The sequence below is a fragment of the Hyperolius riggenbachi genome, chromosome 9 (assembly GCF_040937935.1).
Source record: "Hyperolius riggenbachi isolate aHypRig1 chromosome 9, aHypRig1.pri, whole genome shotgun sequence".
Classification (NCBI taxonomy): Eukaryota; Metazoa; Chordata; class Amphibia; order Anura; family Hyperoliidae; genus Hyperolius; species Hyperolius riggenbachi.
Genome location: NC_090654.1, coordinates 255189904 through 255209691, shown reverse-complemented (window position 1 = coordinate 255209691; position 19788 = coordinate 255189904). Strand labels below are relative to the sequence as shown.

Sequence of the window (19788 nt, the reverse complement as noted above, 5' to 3'; positions counted from 1 at the left end):
CAGGCAACTGTTTACCCTGCACACCCCTGATATTACCTAAACAGTAGCAGTGCTCAAGCCAGATATTCAGGACACACCCTTTAATCCAGAAGGTAAACAGACAGGCTGGCAAATCAAATGTTGGTATTTATTGTTGCTGACACCCAGCCAATGTTTCGCCACTCACAGGTCCCTTCGTCAGGGCAATACATCTCAATCATCAAGAGGGGCTTCAGGGCCCATTCACACTTGCAATCGCAAAACGCTAGCGCTTAGCCCTATTGTTTTGCGTGGGTGATTTTACCACGATTAGAGCAGTAAAACCACTGTACACTCACGCCTCCCGAGCGAACAGCGCTTTTTTACAGTGATTTTACTACGCTAATCGCAGATAAAAATCACCCATGCAAAACACTAGCGCTAAGCACTGTATCGTGATCACTCCAGAACTGCGGAAAAATGCTGCAAGCGGCAAATCGCAACAGTGAAATCACTGCCATTAGCTTTGCGAGCTAGCGCATAGTCGATTAGCCGGAATCACCCGCTAATGGCCTGAGTGACAATGGACCCTTAGTCTGGGCAGCCAGCCTCTCCACCCACCAATAAGGGATGGATCCTATTTGGCGGCTACTGCACAATCGTGTTGCGCAGCAGCATATGCAGTTATCCAGGCTGCAGGACATGTTGCCTTCCATCATTGCACCACAGTGGAGCTTCCAGAGGCATTGTATTGCAATAACTGTATACAGAGAGGCCCCAGTTAACGACAGACTGTAGGTTTGTCCTTACTTAACGTGAATCCGTTCTTAAAGTGAACCCGAGGTGAAAAAAAAAAAAAAAAAAAAAATATAATAATAATCTTGAGACAAACTATTTATCCTCATGCTCCCAAAAAATATGACTTTAGACATCCCATTGTTTTATTTTAACACATTTACAAAGTAGATTGAAAAAGTTTTATTGTTTCTGCTCAATGGCAGTCTATTAGGTGCCCCAAAGTTCATATAGGAATTGACCTTTTTCTAGCTTTCCCTCTGCTCTCAGAGAAAAAAAAAACAAAAAAACAACACACACCTTTCAAGGCTGTAATTTGCTTGTTTGTGAGGTTTACTAAAAACACACACACACACACACACACCACAAACAAACATATATATACACACACACACACATACACTAACTAGATAGCGCAACAGCAAATTATTATTTTACAGAGTTTCAAAGAAAAAAAATTGAGTTTTAATTTTTTCATGTCATTTGTAAGTCGGGCATTGACTACCTGTACATACACACACACTTCTAAATATGACTTTTACAATCACAGTTGGTTTGCACTCTGTTACACAGGGTATAAACCTGCAATAAAACACAGAGGGCTTGATTCACAAAAGGGTGCTAACTCACTTAGCACACCTAAAAGCTTTTACTGATTGCACACAAAGTTTTGTGCTGCGCGGGGGAAACGGCACACTGGGTGCGACTAAACCATCGCACTGGGCGCACCGAAAATGGCGCACCGGGTGCGGCCGAAAAGTTGCATAGTGCGAAGTTATGGGCGCACCCGATGCAATGTTTCGCACGCACCGTGAAACTTTGCGCGTCCTAGAGGGCTTTAGGCGTGCTAAGGGTATTCTAGGCGTACTAAGTTAGCACCCTTTTGTGAATCAAGCCCAAAATGTGCCAAACTGCAAACAGCGGTACAAAGAGGTCCCATAAGAAAAACAGACACCTTCTTGCAAGTTATAGACAGTCAAACTACGGTACATAGTTTTAATATGCCAACTTTTGGGGCCATATTACATGGGCAACTGGTCTTAGTAACTAGATGCTAATCAACCTCATTAAACTGTATTGAAATCTAGTCATAGGTTATATAATAACTCAGTTATCAGTGACATGACCCTTACAATCTTCAGCAAATGTGTGCAGGGGTTCCCTGAGGCCATTTTCACACCTGCTGGGATGCTGATCAGATGGCACCACAAATCTCCGTTCCCTCATTACTGGGAACCCACCAAGCACCAGAAGAACTCATGGGGGTGTGGTACCCATCAGTGGGAAAGGGTGCATTGCAGAGAAAGGAGACATAGCACACCACTCCTTGCGCTCAGCAATAAGAGCTGGAAACCAGAGCTGAGGGGGGCCTCCCTCACCCTCAAAGGGTTTCTCTGATGGTTACCATATAGCCAGAAAACGGTATGGCTTGTTTTTTCATGCTTACTATAGAGCTGTATATTCAGCACCGGGGAAAGCTTTGTGTGCTGTGATAGCTTAGCTTAGACAGGATGTTCAGACAGCAGCAGCAATCAGTGCATAGTGATGATGCACCAGTTTACACACATTTTACTAAATTAAGTGCGCACTAAGCTGTGGTATAAGTGTATACACAGGGTAAAGCAGCTTATGCCTTCAAGTGGTTTGGCAGAAAACATCTGTTTCCTGTTAAATCACAAGTTTATTAGTGTGCAACTATTGCACACTTTCTGTAAATCCCCCCAAAAAACAGTGTGTGTGTTTTTATCGTAACAACCAATGGTTTATACAGGAAAATCATGACAACTAACAAGGTTGCCCAAACTTTTCACATCCCACTGTTCAAATACAATTCATTATGTCATACGTTTATTTTAACTTCAGATTCCCGTTAATACGTGTAGTACCACTTTGCTTTATGCATGAAGGTATGCAAGAGGTTATAAATGTAGCTCATATAGTTCATAAAGCAACAAGTTACCTGGAGCTGGGCAAGAGGATACTGTAGAAAAGGAAAATCAAAAAAACAAACCTCTACATCTATGACACCTGACATGAGAGACGTTATGAAGGTTGCCATATTTTTTTTTAAACAATGCAGATTGCCTGGCTGTCCTGCTGATTCTCTGCCTCTAATTTTAACCATAGACCCTGAACACGTTTGGAGAGAAGGTGCGCTGACTGAAAAGATTAGCTGCATGCTTGTTTCAGGTGTGCGATTCAGACACTACTGATGCATGATATAATACCAGTTGCCTGGCTGTACGGCTGCTGTCCGAAAGGAAATAAATATGGCAGCCTTCATATCCCTCACTTCAGGTATCCTTCAAGTGCTTGCTATGGAATCTTGGCTTTAGAAGCAACTGGGAAATCTAGGCATTTGCTCACAATGGACAGACAAAAATGGCAAAAGTCACCTTCAAGTGCTCATGATTCAAGTCAGTCTTGTGTTGGTCTGTTGGCTTGTAGCCTCCATGTCGGTCTTCAATGATGGGGTCAAGTAGTTCACAAAACGTGGTGTAAGTTTCTTCATCTCCAGCAACAGCTCCCACGGTCATAATGTAGGGGTGGCCTGCAGGGACACATCATAGCTTGGTCATAAAGAGGGAGAGAGAGGCTTGCAGACTTACCAGGGACATACATATAGCCACTTGGAGGCCGATCGCCCATCAGATTAGAAAATCTGTGCCGCCACAAGCACGCTTGGACGAGTCAACTAATTTCAAGCTGAATGGTTGAATGTAACGATCGGACAGGCTGGGAAATCTCGGGCTGATGTGGTAGATCGGATGTGCAGTAGTAAAGGCGTGTGATAATTGTGGACGAACATGATGGAATCCCCGGGCCATTGTCCTCCCAAAATGTTTTATGTGCCCCCTGGTGCTTGTGCATTAAGATACTTTACCAATCACACCATCAGCCACTGCAACCCACATGACTTCTGGCATATAGCACATGGGGCACATGTTTGACATCACACACACAACCCACATAGGAGAGCGCCAACGCAGAAGTACAGTGGACAAGGGCAGCGTCATGTGGCAGATTCCTGAAAAATGTCATGCTGAAACCAATCGTGAATGAGCCTGCAGTGTATGGGCAGTCAACAGATCTCTTCTCTGGTCAGAAAGATCTGTCTCTTGTTCGAATCATGTACAGCTCTAGGCAATCTTCAGACCAGCTCACCAAAACAAAATCAGCATTTTTTACTAGCTGAAGGAACACACACAAAAAAAAAAAAAAAAAAAAAAAAAAAAAAAAAAATTTAAAAAAAAAAAAAATTACAAAAAATTAAGGGACAACACTTATGAGTACATTAGCTATGATCTCCAAATAAAGCTTTACAATAGAGATAGACAAACTGTATACCGTACATCCAAAGTATTACCGATTTTGCAACAACTCCAGGATCCACTCCTACCTGTCCCTTGACACCAAACTCCTAATGCATCCCCTTGTCATCTCTCACCTTGACTAATGCACCGGTTATCTCCCACCTTGACCCTTTTATCAGGCCTCCCTTCAATCCGTAATGAATGCAGCAACCAGATTAATCAACAACTCCTCCCATCGCAATGACTCCACAACTCCCCTCTGTAAAGCCCTCCATTGGCTCCCCATCCGCTTAGGATAGACTTCAAAATTCTGTGCTTGGCCTATAACTCCTTGTACAGTACATGCCCAACCTTCATCTCTGATCTTGTCTAAAGGCACATACTGGCCTGCACAGCGCACTTCTCACTCCCACGCATGATTGCAGGACTTCACAATGCCTGCCCCCACTCTCTGGAACTCGCTCCCACCAGCCATCAGTCTCACTCCCACCCATCAGTAGTTGTGCAGCCCTGCATAATATGTTGGCACTTTAAAAATAATCAAACTTTTCTGCCAAAACCTGGCTTTGCAAATTGATAACCAATGGATGCTACTGGCAAACATGTCCTAGTGGGCCTCAAGTAACCCCTAACCCTAAAGTGATATTTGAAAGGGAAAATTTCACCTTGCCCAGAGGCTAGTTTAGGACTAAAAATGCAAATAGCCAGCACATACACTTATCTTTATAAGACAACACACAAATGTTAGAACAGCAAAAAACAATTTTATATCAAGGTTTGCTTTACAGCTAGAACATGCATGGTAGTCCTAATCAATTCACAATGCAGAGAAGCATTACCAAAATGTTAGACACTCTGGAAAAAATAATTCAGATGCATCTGTAGTCTAAGCAGAGTGGAGGCTGCCATTTTGTGAGCTTCAATAAATTGCTATGGTGACAGATCTTCCTTGCTTGTACTGATAACTATATAGTCGCCGGTTGAAATCTTGCATAATTCTAATTGTTCTGCCTTAGTTTGGGCAATGTGCAGAATTGGACTGACCTTGAGCAACTGGCATTACAGTGACCTCAGTTAAGAGGTCTTCTGCTCACCCTAGCAGCAGCGGAGTGACTACTCCAAAACGGTCAACGGTAATCTAGCAGGTTCAGTATGTAGCTGTAGGCGAGCCTTCAACTGTATCTAACCAATCATCTCGACACACAACAGTAGGTGGAACTTCCTACACAAACAAGCTTTATTCCTCAACACCAAGGGACAGAGATGTCAGTCTAAGCACAGGTAACCACGTATGACCTTCCCAAGAATACATACATACTAAAAAGCCCACAGTCTTAATCTGTGTATGCCTACACAGCATGAACAGCAGCCTCATTCATTTCATGTAGATGAATAGAACCAGTATGAGCGGGAAGAGCCCAACCAGCGTAGATAGAGAGCTGCATCAGGAACAAAAAGCTAGTCAAGGCAATAAGCATGAGGAAGAGGTAAAAAAAAAAATGGCCTAATGGTCAGTTGTCTTTAAAGGACCACTAGTGCAAAAAGCAAAACAAAAAACACAAAAACAAGAGTAGGCAGTTAAAATCTGACAGAACCGACAGGTTTTGGGCCAGCATCTCCTCATGGGGGAATTCTCTGGGTTTTTTTGTTTTGTTTTTGCTTTCAACAGCATTTCCTAAACACCTCTTTAACCTTCCCGACGCGTCCAACCGAAGCCTCCCACCTGAATGCTAATTTATGTAATTCCTGCTAGATTTGGTACAGCAGGCAAAGGGTGTATGATGACAGTACACCAGATTGGCTGACTGGCGTCTGCTGGCAAGATAGAGGCAGGATATTGCTCTAGCTGGAAGTTAGCAATTGTGTTTGTTGCAGTTGGCATTCAGTTTAGAGGTGGTGGGGTGAGTTCCCTGGAGGTGAGAGGTCCAGGGCTTGCCCACACTTCCTTCTAGGTGTCGCATGATGGTTTGGGGGCCCCAGCGAGTGAGAGAGACCTGGGGCCCCCGGGCTGTCATGTGGACCAGTGTTTGTGATTTTAAAATAGTAAGATACCAGCCAGCCCCTCTACTCGCTTGCACATTATTTTGTCAGTAAGACTTTGCAACTGCTGTTCAGCAAATGCTGTTGAAAATAAAGAAAACCATGAGAATCCCCATGAGGAGATGGACTGGCCCACAACCTGATGGTTCTGTCAGATTTTAACTGCCTACTTTGTTCACGATCGTGGTCCTTTAAACAAATGTGTAATGATGCAAGTTAACGGACTGGTTGCATTAAAAATAATTCAGATCTACTGTCCAACGGTTCTGGGAAGAGTGCTTTTTCACTGGCTTCAGAAAGGTTATCCCCGGATCCTCGGGTTACCCTTCATTAGACAAATACCAGAACACCCTATTGGTCCAATTCTGCAATGTCTCTAAAGCCCAATCTACACGATACTTTATACGATTCAAATTATGATTCTATTTACAATCCGATACGTCCGATCGGGATTCAATTCACCATTGCAAAACGATGGCAAATCGAATCCCGATCGGACATGTCGGATTTATTTGGATCGTAAATAGAAACGTAATCGAATCGTATAAAGAATCGTATCGTGTAGATTGGGCTTAAGGCCATTATAGCCAAATAATGGAAGTCCCACCTTCCCAGTGCGGTACCCTCAAAAATAAGGTCCAGGAAATATTCTTGCTGGAAAAGATCACCTTTTGCCTCAATAAAAGGAGGACCATTTTCTCAAGATCTTGTCTCCCTGGTCAGAGCTGCGACTCCCCCATTGGCACCATGTGGAAAATGTTGGAAATCTTGCTTTAGGGCTTTAAAGGATTATGTGTATGTTAAGTCTTACGGTTTAGACCATGTTGCTTTACAGTCTTGTTACCAGGATATGACTTTCAGCTGCACTCTTGCGTGGCACACTGTGGCCCATATGCAATTCATTTTTTCTCCTAGGTGATATTTTGTCAATAAAATGCCTTTTAAGTCCCCAGCAAGCAAGAAAATACTGAAAATTACAATAGTACGTTTTCACCTACTTTCAGTCGCAAAGTGCTTAAAAGTTATTTTAAATAGTAGATGAAAAATTATCTCCTAGGAGAAAATGATAACTGCATAAGGGCCTGCATGTTGTAACTTGTGTGCACTCTGATATTTGCCAATTTGTTTTTTTGGCGATTTTCATGTAGAACTAATATTTCCCAAAATTTTCTCAACACAAAAAACACACCACACACTTCAGTTCAAAAGATGGCCGCCTCCATCTACTTTATGCAAGCAACTGGTACAGTTAAAGTAACCAATTCCAGCATGCTTTTGGTTTACCAGGATTATCCACCCCAGTGTGCACCACATCAGCCAGCATGAAGCCACTTGGTGTCATTCCCAGTCTTCTAGGTGTATCAACAGGTTAAGACTTTTACCATGTGGTTGATGTGCATATCAAGAACTGTCCTCAGACCTCTAATGACTGGAAAGGCCATGGTGCTAGAGGGATAAAAATGAGAAACTGTACAAGTTAAACTCTAACCCCTTGATTAATAAATAAAAATAATGCCTTCCTGCTAAAAAGGTCTTCAGAAAGATTTGTTTAGATTACGACTAAATAGGACATTTTGAGACAACCCATTCGAAAATTCTTTGATGGCTGAGAATTTTTTTTGTTTTTTAAATTACAGCATAATCTTGTTATAGTAAACTCCTAGGGACCAGGAAAAGTGGTTTAGTATATCAAAGTTTACTATAATAGAAATGGTCCTAAAAATAGCCCCGCATGCCCTGGTACATTATCTGCTGCAAAGGACCAACTTTGTCCTCCCATTGGTGGTACAGTACAAGCACTTGCACATTTGGTGGACTTCAAGATTAAGTATACCTTAGGGCTGTATAGCCAGGCTGGACAAATTGCTTGGACAGTTAACAGGGCTCCTAAAAAAATTGGTGCTGTTACTGAATGAAGGCAGCCACTGGCTTCCTGTGAGTGGCTTCAATCCCTCCGTGGGCGGGACTTGCAGCATGTGTCCTGCAAAACTTTATGCTCACACCACAGCCAATGATGAAGTTTCTCTTCAAAATGAAGCCAATCATGATAAGCCACTCACATCTGTAATGCGAGTGGCTTTGATACCTCCGTGGGCAGAACTTAGAACTCTCCTTAGGGCCCTTTTCCAAGAGCAGTTGCTAGGCAGTGAAAAGACTGTCAAACTCTAACTGCCTGCTGTTGCCTGGCAATTACTGCTGCTTAGTAATTGTACACGGTCATGCAGTTCAGCTGCCTGTGGAAAAGGGCCTTCCGTTTTGCAGCGAGTAGGCCCGCTCTTGTCTGCTCTACAAGTGAAAGTAGCCTGTACTGCGCTCCACGCACTACCAGGAGCGTCATCGCTACTAAGGGAAGGAGGTACCTGGTAGTGCATACAATCCCGTTGGAGGACTTTGACGTGGAAGTGGTAATGTTGCATCCTCTTGTTTACGTTACCATTGTTCCTCAGGCTGCTTATTTGTACAGTACTGTATATCCAGCGCTGGTGCCATTCTTGTCTTACAAAAGTTATCAGGCATCAATTCACTTGCAACAAGCCTGAAGAAAGCAGCAGACCATGGGTGTCACACTGACATGACGCATACACCGCCCACTGTTTACTATATCCAGAGTCAGCATCAAACAGTGGCCAGAAAAAAATTGTTTACTATAACAGAAGTTTTATTATATCAGGGTTTGCTCCTATAATGGAGATAGTATACAGAAGGGATGGTCCGCACTTGTCAGATTGAAGTCACCTTTATTAAGGACATATCCAGATTAAAATTCGACAGGCATCATAGCTGACATGTTTCGGACTCAAGCGTCCTTAATCATAGCTCAAACACAAATGGCAGTTTGGACACATAAATAGTAGTGTAAATGTGTAGTACCCGCCCCAGAACCTTCCCAATTGGGGAGTGGTTACTTGTCAAGGGGAATGTGTCTGCAAGATGTCATAAACCGCCCACACATACAGATCAATACATCAAAAACCTTAAAATGCATATATGAAAAAAAAAAAAAAAAAAAAAAAAAAAAAAAAAAACTTATGTATATACAAACTAAAAACCTAGAGACCAGGAGCAGGTAGCCTGAAAAGCTCTCAAAGGAGAAAGAAGCAACCAATGACCGCCAGGACAGCTGGAAGAAGGACAGTAGGGGGGAGCAAGACCAGTAACTTGATCATCATGAGTCTGGGGGTTAAAGAGCAGAATTCTATTTAGGTAATGGTGGCCAAATCACATCTGGCATTTAGGCCATGCGGGACCCTAGTATTGAGCTTAAAGATCCACTCTGCCTCTTTTCTCAAAAAGTCTTTTATACAGATCTCCTCCCCTCTTAGACGGTGTTACTTTTTCTATCCCAAAAAAAGAGAAGCTGGTCATGCTCCCTCCATGGATCTCACGAAAATGCCTGGCGACGTTGGTAATATGTGTGGTGTGCCAATGTGCTCCCAAGTAGTGTTCTGCCACCCTCTGCCTCAAGGGCCTGGTAGTGCACCCCACATACTGCAGGGAACATGCTCCACAGGAAATAAGGTACACCACATATCAGGTTCCGCAATTAATAAACCGTGAGATAGGAAAACTTCTGCCACTGGAGGCAGAGACGGCAGTTTTTGATTTTGCATGGACGTGGCAATATTTACAAGTCGCCAAACCACACCTGTGGGAGCCAACCGTGGTTAGCCACGTTTTGCCTGTGACCCCTGTATTAAAAAGGCTGGGGGACAAAGCTTGTCCCAAAGTTGGAGCACGTCTGCTTGCATATCTCACTCCATCGCTGAGGATATTGGAAAGATCCATATCAGCTTGAAGCATGGGAAGATATTTTGCAATAATTCCATTCACCTGTTTGTATTCATTTGAATATGTAGTGACAAACCATCTAGTGGTAACACAGTCCTAAGAGCAGACAGTTGCCACCCCATACACACTATTCGTGGTATTCCTGTGGGTGAGTTTACGAGGGTAAAACGTAACTGCTCTGATGTTGACCACATGGAACAGGAGCTGAACACAGCCGAACTCCGTTTGAGAGCGAGAGGGTATCCAGGGTGGTGCATCAAGAGGGGAAGGGACAGAGTGGCCATGAAGTCTAGAACAGATTTGGTTAATCCTCGGGTACCACAGAATCCCGAACCCCGGAAACCTACCTTTTTCACTACATATTCAAAATGAATACAAACAGGTGAATGGAATTATTGCAAAATATCTTCCCATGCTTCGAGCTGATATGGATCTTTCCAATATCCTCAGCGATGGAGTGAGATATGCAAGCAGACGTGCTCCAACTTTGGGACAAGCTTTGTCCCCCAGCCTTTTTAATACAGGGGTCACAGGCAAAACGTGGCTAACCACGGTTGGCTCCCACAGGTGTGGTTTGGCGACTTGTAAATATTGCCACGTCCATGCAAAATTTAAAAACTGCCGTCTCTGCCTCCAGTGGCAGAAGTTTTCCTATCTCACAGTTTATTAATTGCGGAACCAGATATGTGGTGTACCTTATTTCCTGTGGAGCATGTTCCCTGCAGTATGTGGGGTGCTCTACCAGGCCCTTGAGGCAGAGGGTGGCAGAACACTACTTGGGAGCACATTGGCACACCACACATATTACCAACGTCGCCAGGCATTTTCGTGAGATCCATGGAGGGAGCATGACCAGCTTCTCTTTTTGTGGGATAGAAAAAGTAACACCGTCTAAGAGGGGAGGAGATCTGTATAAAAGACTTTTTGAGAAAAGAGGCAGAGTGGATCTTTAAGCTCAATACTAGGGTCCCGCATGGCCTAAATGCCAGATGGGATTTGGCCACCATTACCTAAATAGAATTCTGCTCTTTAACCCCCAGACTCATGATGATCAAGTTACTGGTCTTGCTCCCCCCTACTGTCCTTCCAGCTGTCCTGGCGGTCATTGGTTGCTTCTTTCTCCTTTGGGAGCTTTTCAGGCTACCTGCTCCTGGTCTCTAGTTTTTAGTTTGTATATACATAAGTTTTTCATATATGCATTTTAATGTTTTTGATGTATTGATCTGTATGTGTGGGCGGTTTATGACATCTTGCAGACACATTCCCCTTGACAAGTAACCACTCCCCAATTGGGTAGGTTCTGGGGCGGGTACTACACATTTACACTACTATTTATGTGTCCAAACTGCCATTTGTGTTTGAGCTATGATTAAGGACGCTTGAGTCCGAAACATGTCAGCTATGATGCCTGTCGAATTTTAATCTGGATATGTCCTTAATAAAGATGACTTCAATCTGACAAGTGCGGACCATCCCTTCTGTCTTGCCAACCTGGGTTGAGCACTGCAGTGGAAGCGGTGGAGTGGAGCGGTGTTCACTTTGCAAATGGATCTATAGGCTAGGACCCAAATACTAACTATAGTTTATCATAACAAGATTATATTGTAATAAGATGTGGAAAAAAAGAAAGTTCTCCCATGAGAAACTCCGGAGTAAAGTTCCTCAGAGTCCAGGTTGTATCAGAACCACACTGATATTACTGTACAGACCTGCTTCCACTGCTAAGCCCTTCTTGTGGGGCCAGTTTTTTACTGTTAAACTGGGTAATTGCCCAGGAACCCAAGCTCCTTGAGGGCACCAAAAGTCAGGAACTGTAGGTCATAGGTTTAGGGTCATTACAGTATGAGAAGGCAAAAGGCCTCACCTAAAAAAAAAAAAAAAAAAAAAAGTCCCTGCATCCTTGCAAGTCAGAACAAAAGCGATATAAACCTCATTGGTGACCTTTACCATAAAAAGACAAACTTCTTGCAAGGACCAATTTTCTACGTCTTTATATCAAAATAACCAGGAAGGAAGGTCAAGTTCTTAAGCCACAAGCCTAATAACACAACTAGTTCTTGGGTCACGTTTAGCATTTGAGCACTTCGAGTAATGAAGGAGAACAGATGGCAGAGTGGATGAAGTGAAACGCAATCTGCCTTTTACCTGGGTTGTCAACTCCGGTTTGAATGACATCATCCACAGTAAATCCACTTGGCGTCTCTCTGTCCCTCAGTTTTCCATACAGTTCCTTGGTCAGCACTTTGGCCATATGGTTGTTGTGGGTACTCAGGTCTGGATACTCATCATCCACACTGTACTTCATCTTCAGTTTGTTGTGGGTGTTACCGAAAGGCATGATTGAACTTCACTGCAAGATTAGGGAGAGAAGACGGAAAAACAAAAAAACGGTTAACATAGAAGAGAACCCTCAAAAAGGTGACTTTGAAGGCAGTTCATGCTGAAAAGTGCACAGAGCTAATAGATTAGTAATTAGTCTCCCACAGTCCCATGAAAGATTGCAGCCACTAGCAAGGGGACTGGCTCAAGCATGGCTGGCAATACTGAAGCTCAGGAATCAAGAGATAAACTCCCTCCAGTACTATGCTAAATCAATGTAGTCATTTTTTATGCTAGGTACACACTGAGATTTTCTTGCAGATTTACTGTCAGATCCATTATTTTCAACACGTCCGATCAATTTCCGAGCATTTTCCAATCGATTTTCTATTGAAGTGAACGGAAAATGGTCAGAAATCGATCGAAAAAAATCAGATCGGACATGTTAGAAATAATCGATCTGACAGGAAATCTGCCAGAAAATCTCATGGTGTGAACCTAGCCACACACTTGTTTTACTTTCATTTAGGGCTGGTGCACACCGAGCGGCTTTTTCCGCATTTTCAGATCCGCTTGCGGCTGCGGATCTGCTTGGTCAATGTATCTCAATGGGGTGGTGCACACCAGAGCGGCAGGCGTTTTGCAGAAACGAAAAATGCCTGGGTGAGGCATTTTTTTGGATTTCGGATGCGTTTCTGCCCCAATGTTAAGTATAGAAAAAACGCAAACCGCTCTGAAAAACGCCTGTTCAGAGCGGTTTTGCAGGCGTTTTTTGTTACAGAAGCTGTTCAGTAACAGCTTTACTGTAACAATATATGAAATCTACTATACTGAAAACCGCAGCAGCAATCCGCAAAACGCTAGCAAAACGCCTCATAAAAATAAAAAAAAACGTTTAAAAATCTGCTAGCGTTTTGCGGATCTGCTAGCGGGTTTTGGTGTGCACCAGCCCTTAGTAAAGAAAAAAAAAAAAAAAAAAAAAAAAAAAAAAAAAAAACACACCACACACACACACATTTTTAGTGTTACTACAAGGTTGACTGGAAAATTGTGTTAAAAAAAAAAATAAAAAAAATCCAGATGTAGTTTTACTATTTGGCCACAAGATGTCCTCACACCTATCTTTCATATGCATAGTATTACTACACAAAATGAAACTAATGCGTGGACGGGCTCTATAAATGACAGAGCCGTCTTATAGACGGTGTCGGTCTTTCATACAGGGACTTCGATCAATGACTTTGATCAATGAATGAGAACGGTGTTCCCATTCATTGATCTCCGGGCACGGCAGTAGCTAGCGTAGCATTTTTGAACATAGCAGCTATGTCCAAAACGCTTTCGTTAAAGAACAACTGTAATGAAAATTGATATGGAGGCTGCCATATTTATTTCCTTTTAAGCAATAGCAACTGCGTGGCTATTCTGCCGAACCTCTGTCTAACGCTTTTATCCATAGACCCTGAACAAGCATGCAGCAGATCAGGTGTTTGACATTGTCAGATCTGACAAGATTATCTGCATGCTTGTTTTTGGTGCGATTCAGACACTACTGCAGACAAATAGATCAGCAGGGCCGCCAGACAACTGGTATTGTGTAAAAGGAAATAAATATGGCAGCCTCAATAACCCTCTCATTACAGTTGTCCTTTAGGCCTCTTTCACAGTGGGACGTTGCAACGTTAAAGAAAACCTGAACTGAAAATTTAAAGTCAAAATAAGCATACACAAGTCATACTTACCTTCCATGTAGTCTACTCCTCAGTGTCTTTCTCCTGTCCCGCGTCCTGTTTGTTCACTGTGATCAAGGGAATTTTCTGTCCTCCATTTTGAAAATGGCCATTAACCATAACAGCTTTCTGGTCAGCACACAGCTAAACTGTAACATCGCCCACTTGAGCCATAGGGAAACATGGACATTACCTGGTACATCAGTTTTCATCTCAGCTATAACTGACAGCAACTGATATATTCCAGTTCTGACAATATTTTGTCAGATCTGAAAGGGATTGTCAGAAGAAAATGGTGAGCTTCTGAGAGGTACTGATGGCAAGGTAACTATGTAATGTTCATTTGAAGTTACCTCAGGTGTTAAATATTTTTACTCAGTACAGGTTCTCTTTAAGGTCGCATAATGTGCCCCTAATGCAACGCATTGAAAGACTAACTTGGACATTATAGTACAATCTTTAGCCCTGCGTTTGGTGCGCTGGTTTCGTCGCACAGTGATGGAACGAAAACGGTGCATGCGTTACATTACAAACCTTACTGAGCATGTGCAACACAACGCAGCAAACGTATTGCTAAACGCACAGCATGCAACACTGTCTAAATATTGCTACACGTTACACACAACGTAACATGTGCACTGTGAATGTCACACAGACTTTGTATTGCTGTGTGTTAGTCTGCGTTGTATTGCTGTGTGTTAGTCTGCGTTATAAAATTTTCTAACGTGCGACTAACGTCCCACTGTGAAAGAGGCCTTAAAGGAAACCTAAACTGAGAAGGATATGGATTTTTTCCTTTAAATACTGCCTGACTCTCCTGCTGATCCTGTATCTAATACTTTTAGCCACAGCCCTTCAGCAAGCATGCAGATCAGGTGCTCTGACTGAAGTCAGACTGGATTAGCTGCATGCTTGTTTCAGGTTTGTGATCAGCCACTACTGCAGCCAAAGAGATCAGCGGACTGACAAGCAACTGGTTTATCAGCTGCTGGTTGGAATAAAGTTCATCCTTGGTTAACGGTCCTCTAAAAGAGAAAAAACCCACACACCACAAGCCAGGTAACAACTGCAGCTGTCTGCTAGTGATATAGGTAAGATTCAGTTCCAGGGTAGGGGTCCACTTTAATGACATCGTGATGCAGCCCAACAGACGTTGGATTCTATGTGATGGTCCGATTGTGGGCCATAGTAGTCTCTACCAGCATTAATGTAAAGGTTTCTCAGCAAGAAAAAGATCACACAGAAGGTCCACCTAATAAGCTAAGATGCTAAAGTTCAGCAGATGAAGGACTTGCTCAGCCACACAGTACAAAGACCAGTTATGAACCAAGTCTCGTAGCTCCTATCAGCCAATCAAAAGTCATCTTACATGAACAATATATAGTGGGAGCCACTAATTCCTGCACTTTGGCCACAAGTCCTCTTTGCATTGCTTGAGTCCGGAAGTTGGCCAGTCAAACACTTCCTATAGCCTCACATTTGTCTCCATACAGGTACAGGATGTATGCTGAGCATTAGTGGATGTCTGGAGCCTTTGCTAGGCATGCTGTGTACTTTTCAACTCTAAAGAGTAATGGACAGCAGCAGCTTGTGCCAGGAATCCCTTGTCTCTTGTAGCCCTTACAGTCACTGTTGTGTGTACAGGTTGTATTCGAACAGATTGATCAGATTAGGCGAGCAGTTGAGTTGCCCATGGGATGGTTTTCAACTGCCCAGCAAGCGAATGCTCAACAACCACACAGATCAGCCACCTACCGCGTTTCCCCGAAAATAAGATAGTCTTATATTTTTTTTCCTTCAAAAGATGTGCTAGGTCTTATATATTGTTAGCAAGATCCCCATTCCCCCACGTTACCTCCTGATGACACCCTCCTCCATAAAGACGCATCCCCGCTCTCCACTGCCCGACATACCAGTAATTCAAACCGCAGGACAGCGGTAAACTGGTGATTGCCCCGCCCCTGCTTTATTTCCTGGTAGCCCCGTTTTCTATTGCCCGCCGTCCTAATTCAAACCGCTGTATTAGCGGTAAACTGAGGTTAAGGCAGCTAGTTACACTGTAACAGCACTTCCATGAACAGGAAGTAAACAGATGTCACTTCCTGTTCATGGAAGTGCTGTTACAGTGTAACTAGCTGCCTTAACCACAGTTTACCGCTGATCATTTGAATAATGACGGCGAGCAATGGAGAACGGGGCCAGCAAGAAATAAAACAACGGTGGGGGGGGGGGAAAATATAAAAAAAAAAAAAAAAAAAAAAATACACACCAGTTTACCGCTGTCCTGCGGTTTGAATTATGGTGTGTCGGCAGGCAGTGAAGAACTGTGATGCGTCTTTATGGAGGAGGAGAGGGTCAGCAGGAGGTAAAGTGGCGGGGGGGGGGGGGGGGGCAGGCAGACAGACAGGACTTGCACAGCCACTAGGGCTTGTTTTAGGGGTAGGTCTTATTTCGAGCATGCTCAAAATAAGGGATAGGTCTTATTTTAAGGGGGATGTCCTGCTTTTGGGGAAACACGGTAGGTGTACACAGTCACTCGCTCACATTGGCATGACTGAAGGCGGCTGCTATTCGGCAAAATTAGTATTAACCACTCTGTTCAGCCATGCAAACTGCTTATTCTAGTACACTGAGTGGGAAAAAAAATGCATCAAACATTGAGACCCTGTTCACAGTGCTCAGTTGCATTGCAGAATAAGTCTGCATGTCAACTCACTGCCAGTACAACTCTATGGGGCTGTTCACAGTACTGTGCTGTAACTGATTGTGTTATTCTAACTCGCTGCATGCAGGCTTTGTATTAAAGTTTATGTCCAGTCTCCATTGCATTTCATACTCAACGCATGCATTAAGCAGCTGACTACTGTGAACCCAGCCTTAATGCAAAATTAAATAGCGTGACTATGTCCGGAGGTTCAGCGCATGCCCAGAAGAGCCGACTGGCATGACTGAGCCAGATTATCGGGTTGATTATTGATTGCGGCTGAATGGCAGACAGACGGAGGACGGCGTAGGAAGCATCCGTGCTCATGGGACAGGTTTTGGGCCAGTCCATCTCCTCATGGGGGATTTTCAAGATTTTCTTTGTTTTCAACAGCATTTCCTGAACAACAGTTTAACTGCGAAAATAGTAGGATACCAGCCAGCCTCCCTACTCACTTGCACACTATTTTTTTCAGTTAGACTTTGCAACTTGTGTTCAGGAGATGCTGTGGAAAACAAAGAAAACCCAGAGAATCCCCCATGAGGATATGGACTGGCCCAAAACCTGTCAGATGTGTTATATTTTAACTGCCTACTTTTTTCACAATAGTGTTCCTTTAAATTAGCCGAGGTGTTGAAACCATTGAACACTGGCTACTGCTCTATGCAATCAGTTAGGGCTCAAACCCACTAGAGCGAGCTTCTGAGAGTTTAGGGAGCGATTCAAACCGCTAGCGAGTTCCCTAAACGCTCAGCTAATGTTAATGGATGGGCCAAATTCCACTGGAGAGGTTACCAAATCGCAGGACATGCAGCATTTTCCACGTTTAGCATTGCTGCAATGTAAAGTATATAAACGCTGGCGTAAATTGCTCATTAAAACCTGCACAGAGCAATTTTGCTAGCGTTTTGAAATGACTGCACACTAAGAACAAAAAAAAAAAAAAAAAAAAAAAAAAAAAGTGAACTTAACTGAAAGGACAAGAGTTAAAGGAGTCATCAGGGGATAATTAAGAAAATAAGTGCTACTTACCAGGGGCTTCCTCCAGCTCCAAGCTCCCAGGACGTCCCTCTCCGCAGCTCTGCCTTCAGCCGTTCGCCGCAGGTCCGTCCCCGGAGATGACGTCAGAGCGACCTCCAGGTCGCTCTGTACTGCACCTGTGCGAGCGGCACTGTCAATCACCGCCACGTGGGCCGGAGCGGACTGCGCAGGCACAGTACTACTGCAAAATGCTTACACTTTAAAATCGCTAGAAAACGCTCATGAAATCGATCATACAAATCGCTAGCGATTGCGATTAGCAGTGGGTTCCAGGCCTCAGCAGCAGGGAAGCAGCCTCAGGTCAACAGTACTCCAAACAAAAAAGGAGAGAGATTATAATAAATGCTGAAAGAACGTATGTGTCACCAACGTACGTTTAGGGCATTTATATAATCAAATTTGAGTTTCCCTTTAAAAAGAAGGAGGACCAGCATAACAGCCAGGAAGGGGAAAAAAAAAAAAAAAAAAAAAAGAGTGCAAGTGAATAGAGGGATATGAAAGTTGCCAAATGTTTTTCCTTTTTAAAGCAATGCTGGTTGCCTGGCAGCCCTGCTGACCTCTATGGCTACTGTAGTGTAGTCAGACTTCAAGGACACCTGAAGTGAGAGGGATATGGAGGCTGCCATATACATTTCCTTAGCAATACCAGGTGTTTTGGTCAATCCTGCTGAACTTCCATGCATCAGTGGTATCCGAATCACACACCTGATACAAGAATGCAGCAAATGCAGTCAGACACATCTCTGATCTGCATGCTTGTGCAGGGTCTATAGCTATTGGAGGCATATGGTCAGCAGGGCAGCCAAGCAATGTGTACTGTTTTAAAGGAGATCAATAGGACAGCCTCCACATGCCTCAGCAAAAATCAGCCTCCATATTTCTTAGTACTGTATTGGTTTCCCCCATTATGCTGCAGCCATATTTCATCTCAAAGTTGCTGGCCCCATCCCAAAAGGCTGCTGCAGTGACAGCAGAATAGGCAGTAGGGGGCAGTGCTGAGCCAGGACAGTCCAACTTCAGTCCAGTTGATTAACCCTTTCCTGCCGGTGTGACAGCATTGGCGCAGGGCTCCCCTTCCCTCCTGCGTGAAGCAGCAGAGCAAACATCAGAGGGGCGTTTAATAATTCACATCTCTCCGTGCGGATCCGAAGCATGTGGCATTGAGATGAGTGTGCATTTTCATTTCTTGCAGGCAGATCGGAGATCTGGAACGCCCAGCAGGACAGAGAGGCATCCCAAGGGCAGAAGGCTGCTCTGCACCCCCCTATCGGGTAGCCCCTAAACTTCCCATCACCGCCTCCATACAGGAAGAGCACAGCCTGCAATGCAAGCCTCTGCAGTGTATCTGCACAACGCCTTATCTGCAGCCACAGCCCCCCAGTGCTGACATGGACAGACAGCCCCCCCCATCCCCTGCCTGATGCCATGCAAGGAGCTCGCCTCCCCCCACCCCACTGATGGCCACTTACCTGCTTATTTATGTTACTGGAGGCAATTTGCTATCAGGACCCTGAATGACTCCAGAGCCAACTCTTCCCCAGACCTTGGAGGGATGTGTGTGAGATGGAGCTGCCATCGCGCTTATATAGCGCCCTCTGCCAACCCGGCCATTGGCTGCTATTAATATTCCATTCATTGGATTGGTCGGGGGAGAGAGCGAGAAGCCTCCTCTAAATCAATGCGCTTCCATTTTACCAGCGCTGCACTGTGCGCGGGGCGATGGGATGACAGCAGGGGGACACTGGCTGCACTGCTGAGGACCTGTCATGTCACATGGAGAGACCCCCCCCCCCCCCCTTTCCTCACACACCACATCTGCTTCTGAGTTCTTCTATGTTGCTATTGTTTCATTTTGCCTGGATGGACTTGCTATATTGCAAAGATGTATTTATGTTGATTTTTTTTTCTAAATAAGAGCATATTTCTCATCTTTAAATTATTTTTCAATATAGTCACCGCATCTCTTTTATCAATATCCTTTATGTTTAGTAGCAGCGTTGTAGCAGGCGGATTTAGAAAAACACAACCCATAAAATATTGGAGCCATTTCAGGGGGGTAGCTCATAGGCAAACGCAGGGGGGGATTACAGCGTGTGTG

The 19788-nt window shown here is 44.0% G+C and overlaps 1 protein-coding gene across 1 annotated transcript in view; it reads right to left on the bottom strand.

Moving 5' to 3' along the window:
• Nucleotides 1-19267, bottom strand: part of CKB (creatine kinase B) — a 47227-nt gene extending 27960 nt beyond the window's left edge. Inside the window, exons 1-3 of the mRNA XM_068254346.1 lie at nucleotides 19160-19267; nucleotides 12042-12246; nucleotides 3150-3304 (exon numbers count right to left, since the gene is read on the bottom strand). Of these exons, the coding sequence (XP_068110447.1) occupies nucleotides 3150-3304; nucleotides 12042-12234 (348 nt within the window). The 5' untranslated portion in view covers nucleotides 12235-12246; nucleotides 19160-19267. The remainder of the gene's footprint in view (nucleotides 1-3149; nucleotides 3305-12041; nucleotides 12247-19159) is intronic.
• Nucleotides 19268-19788: the final 521 nt, after the last annotated feature.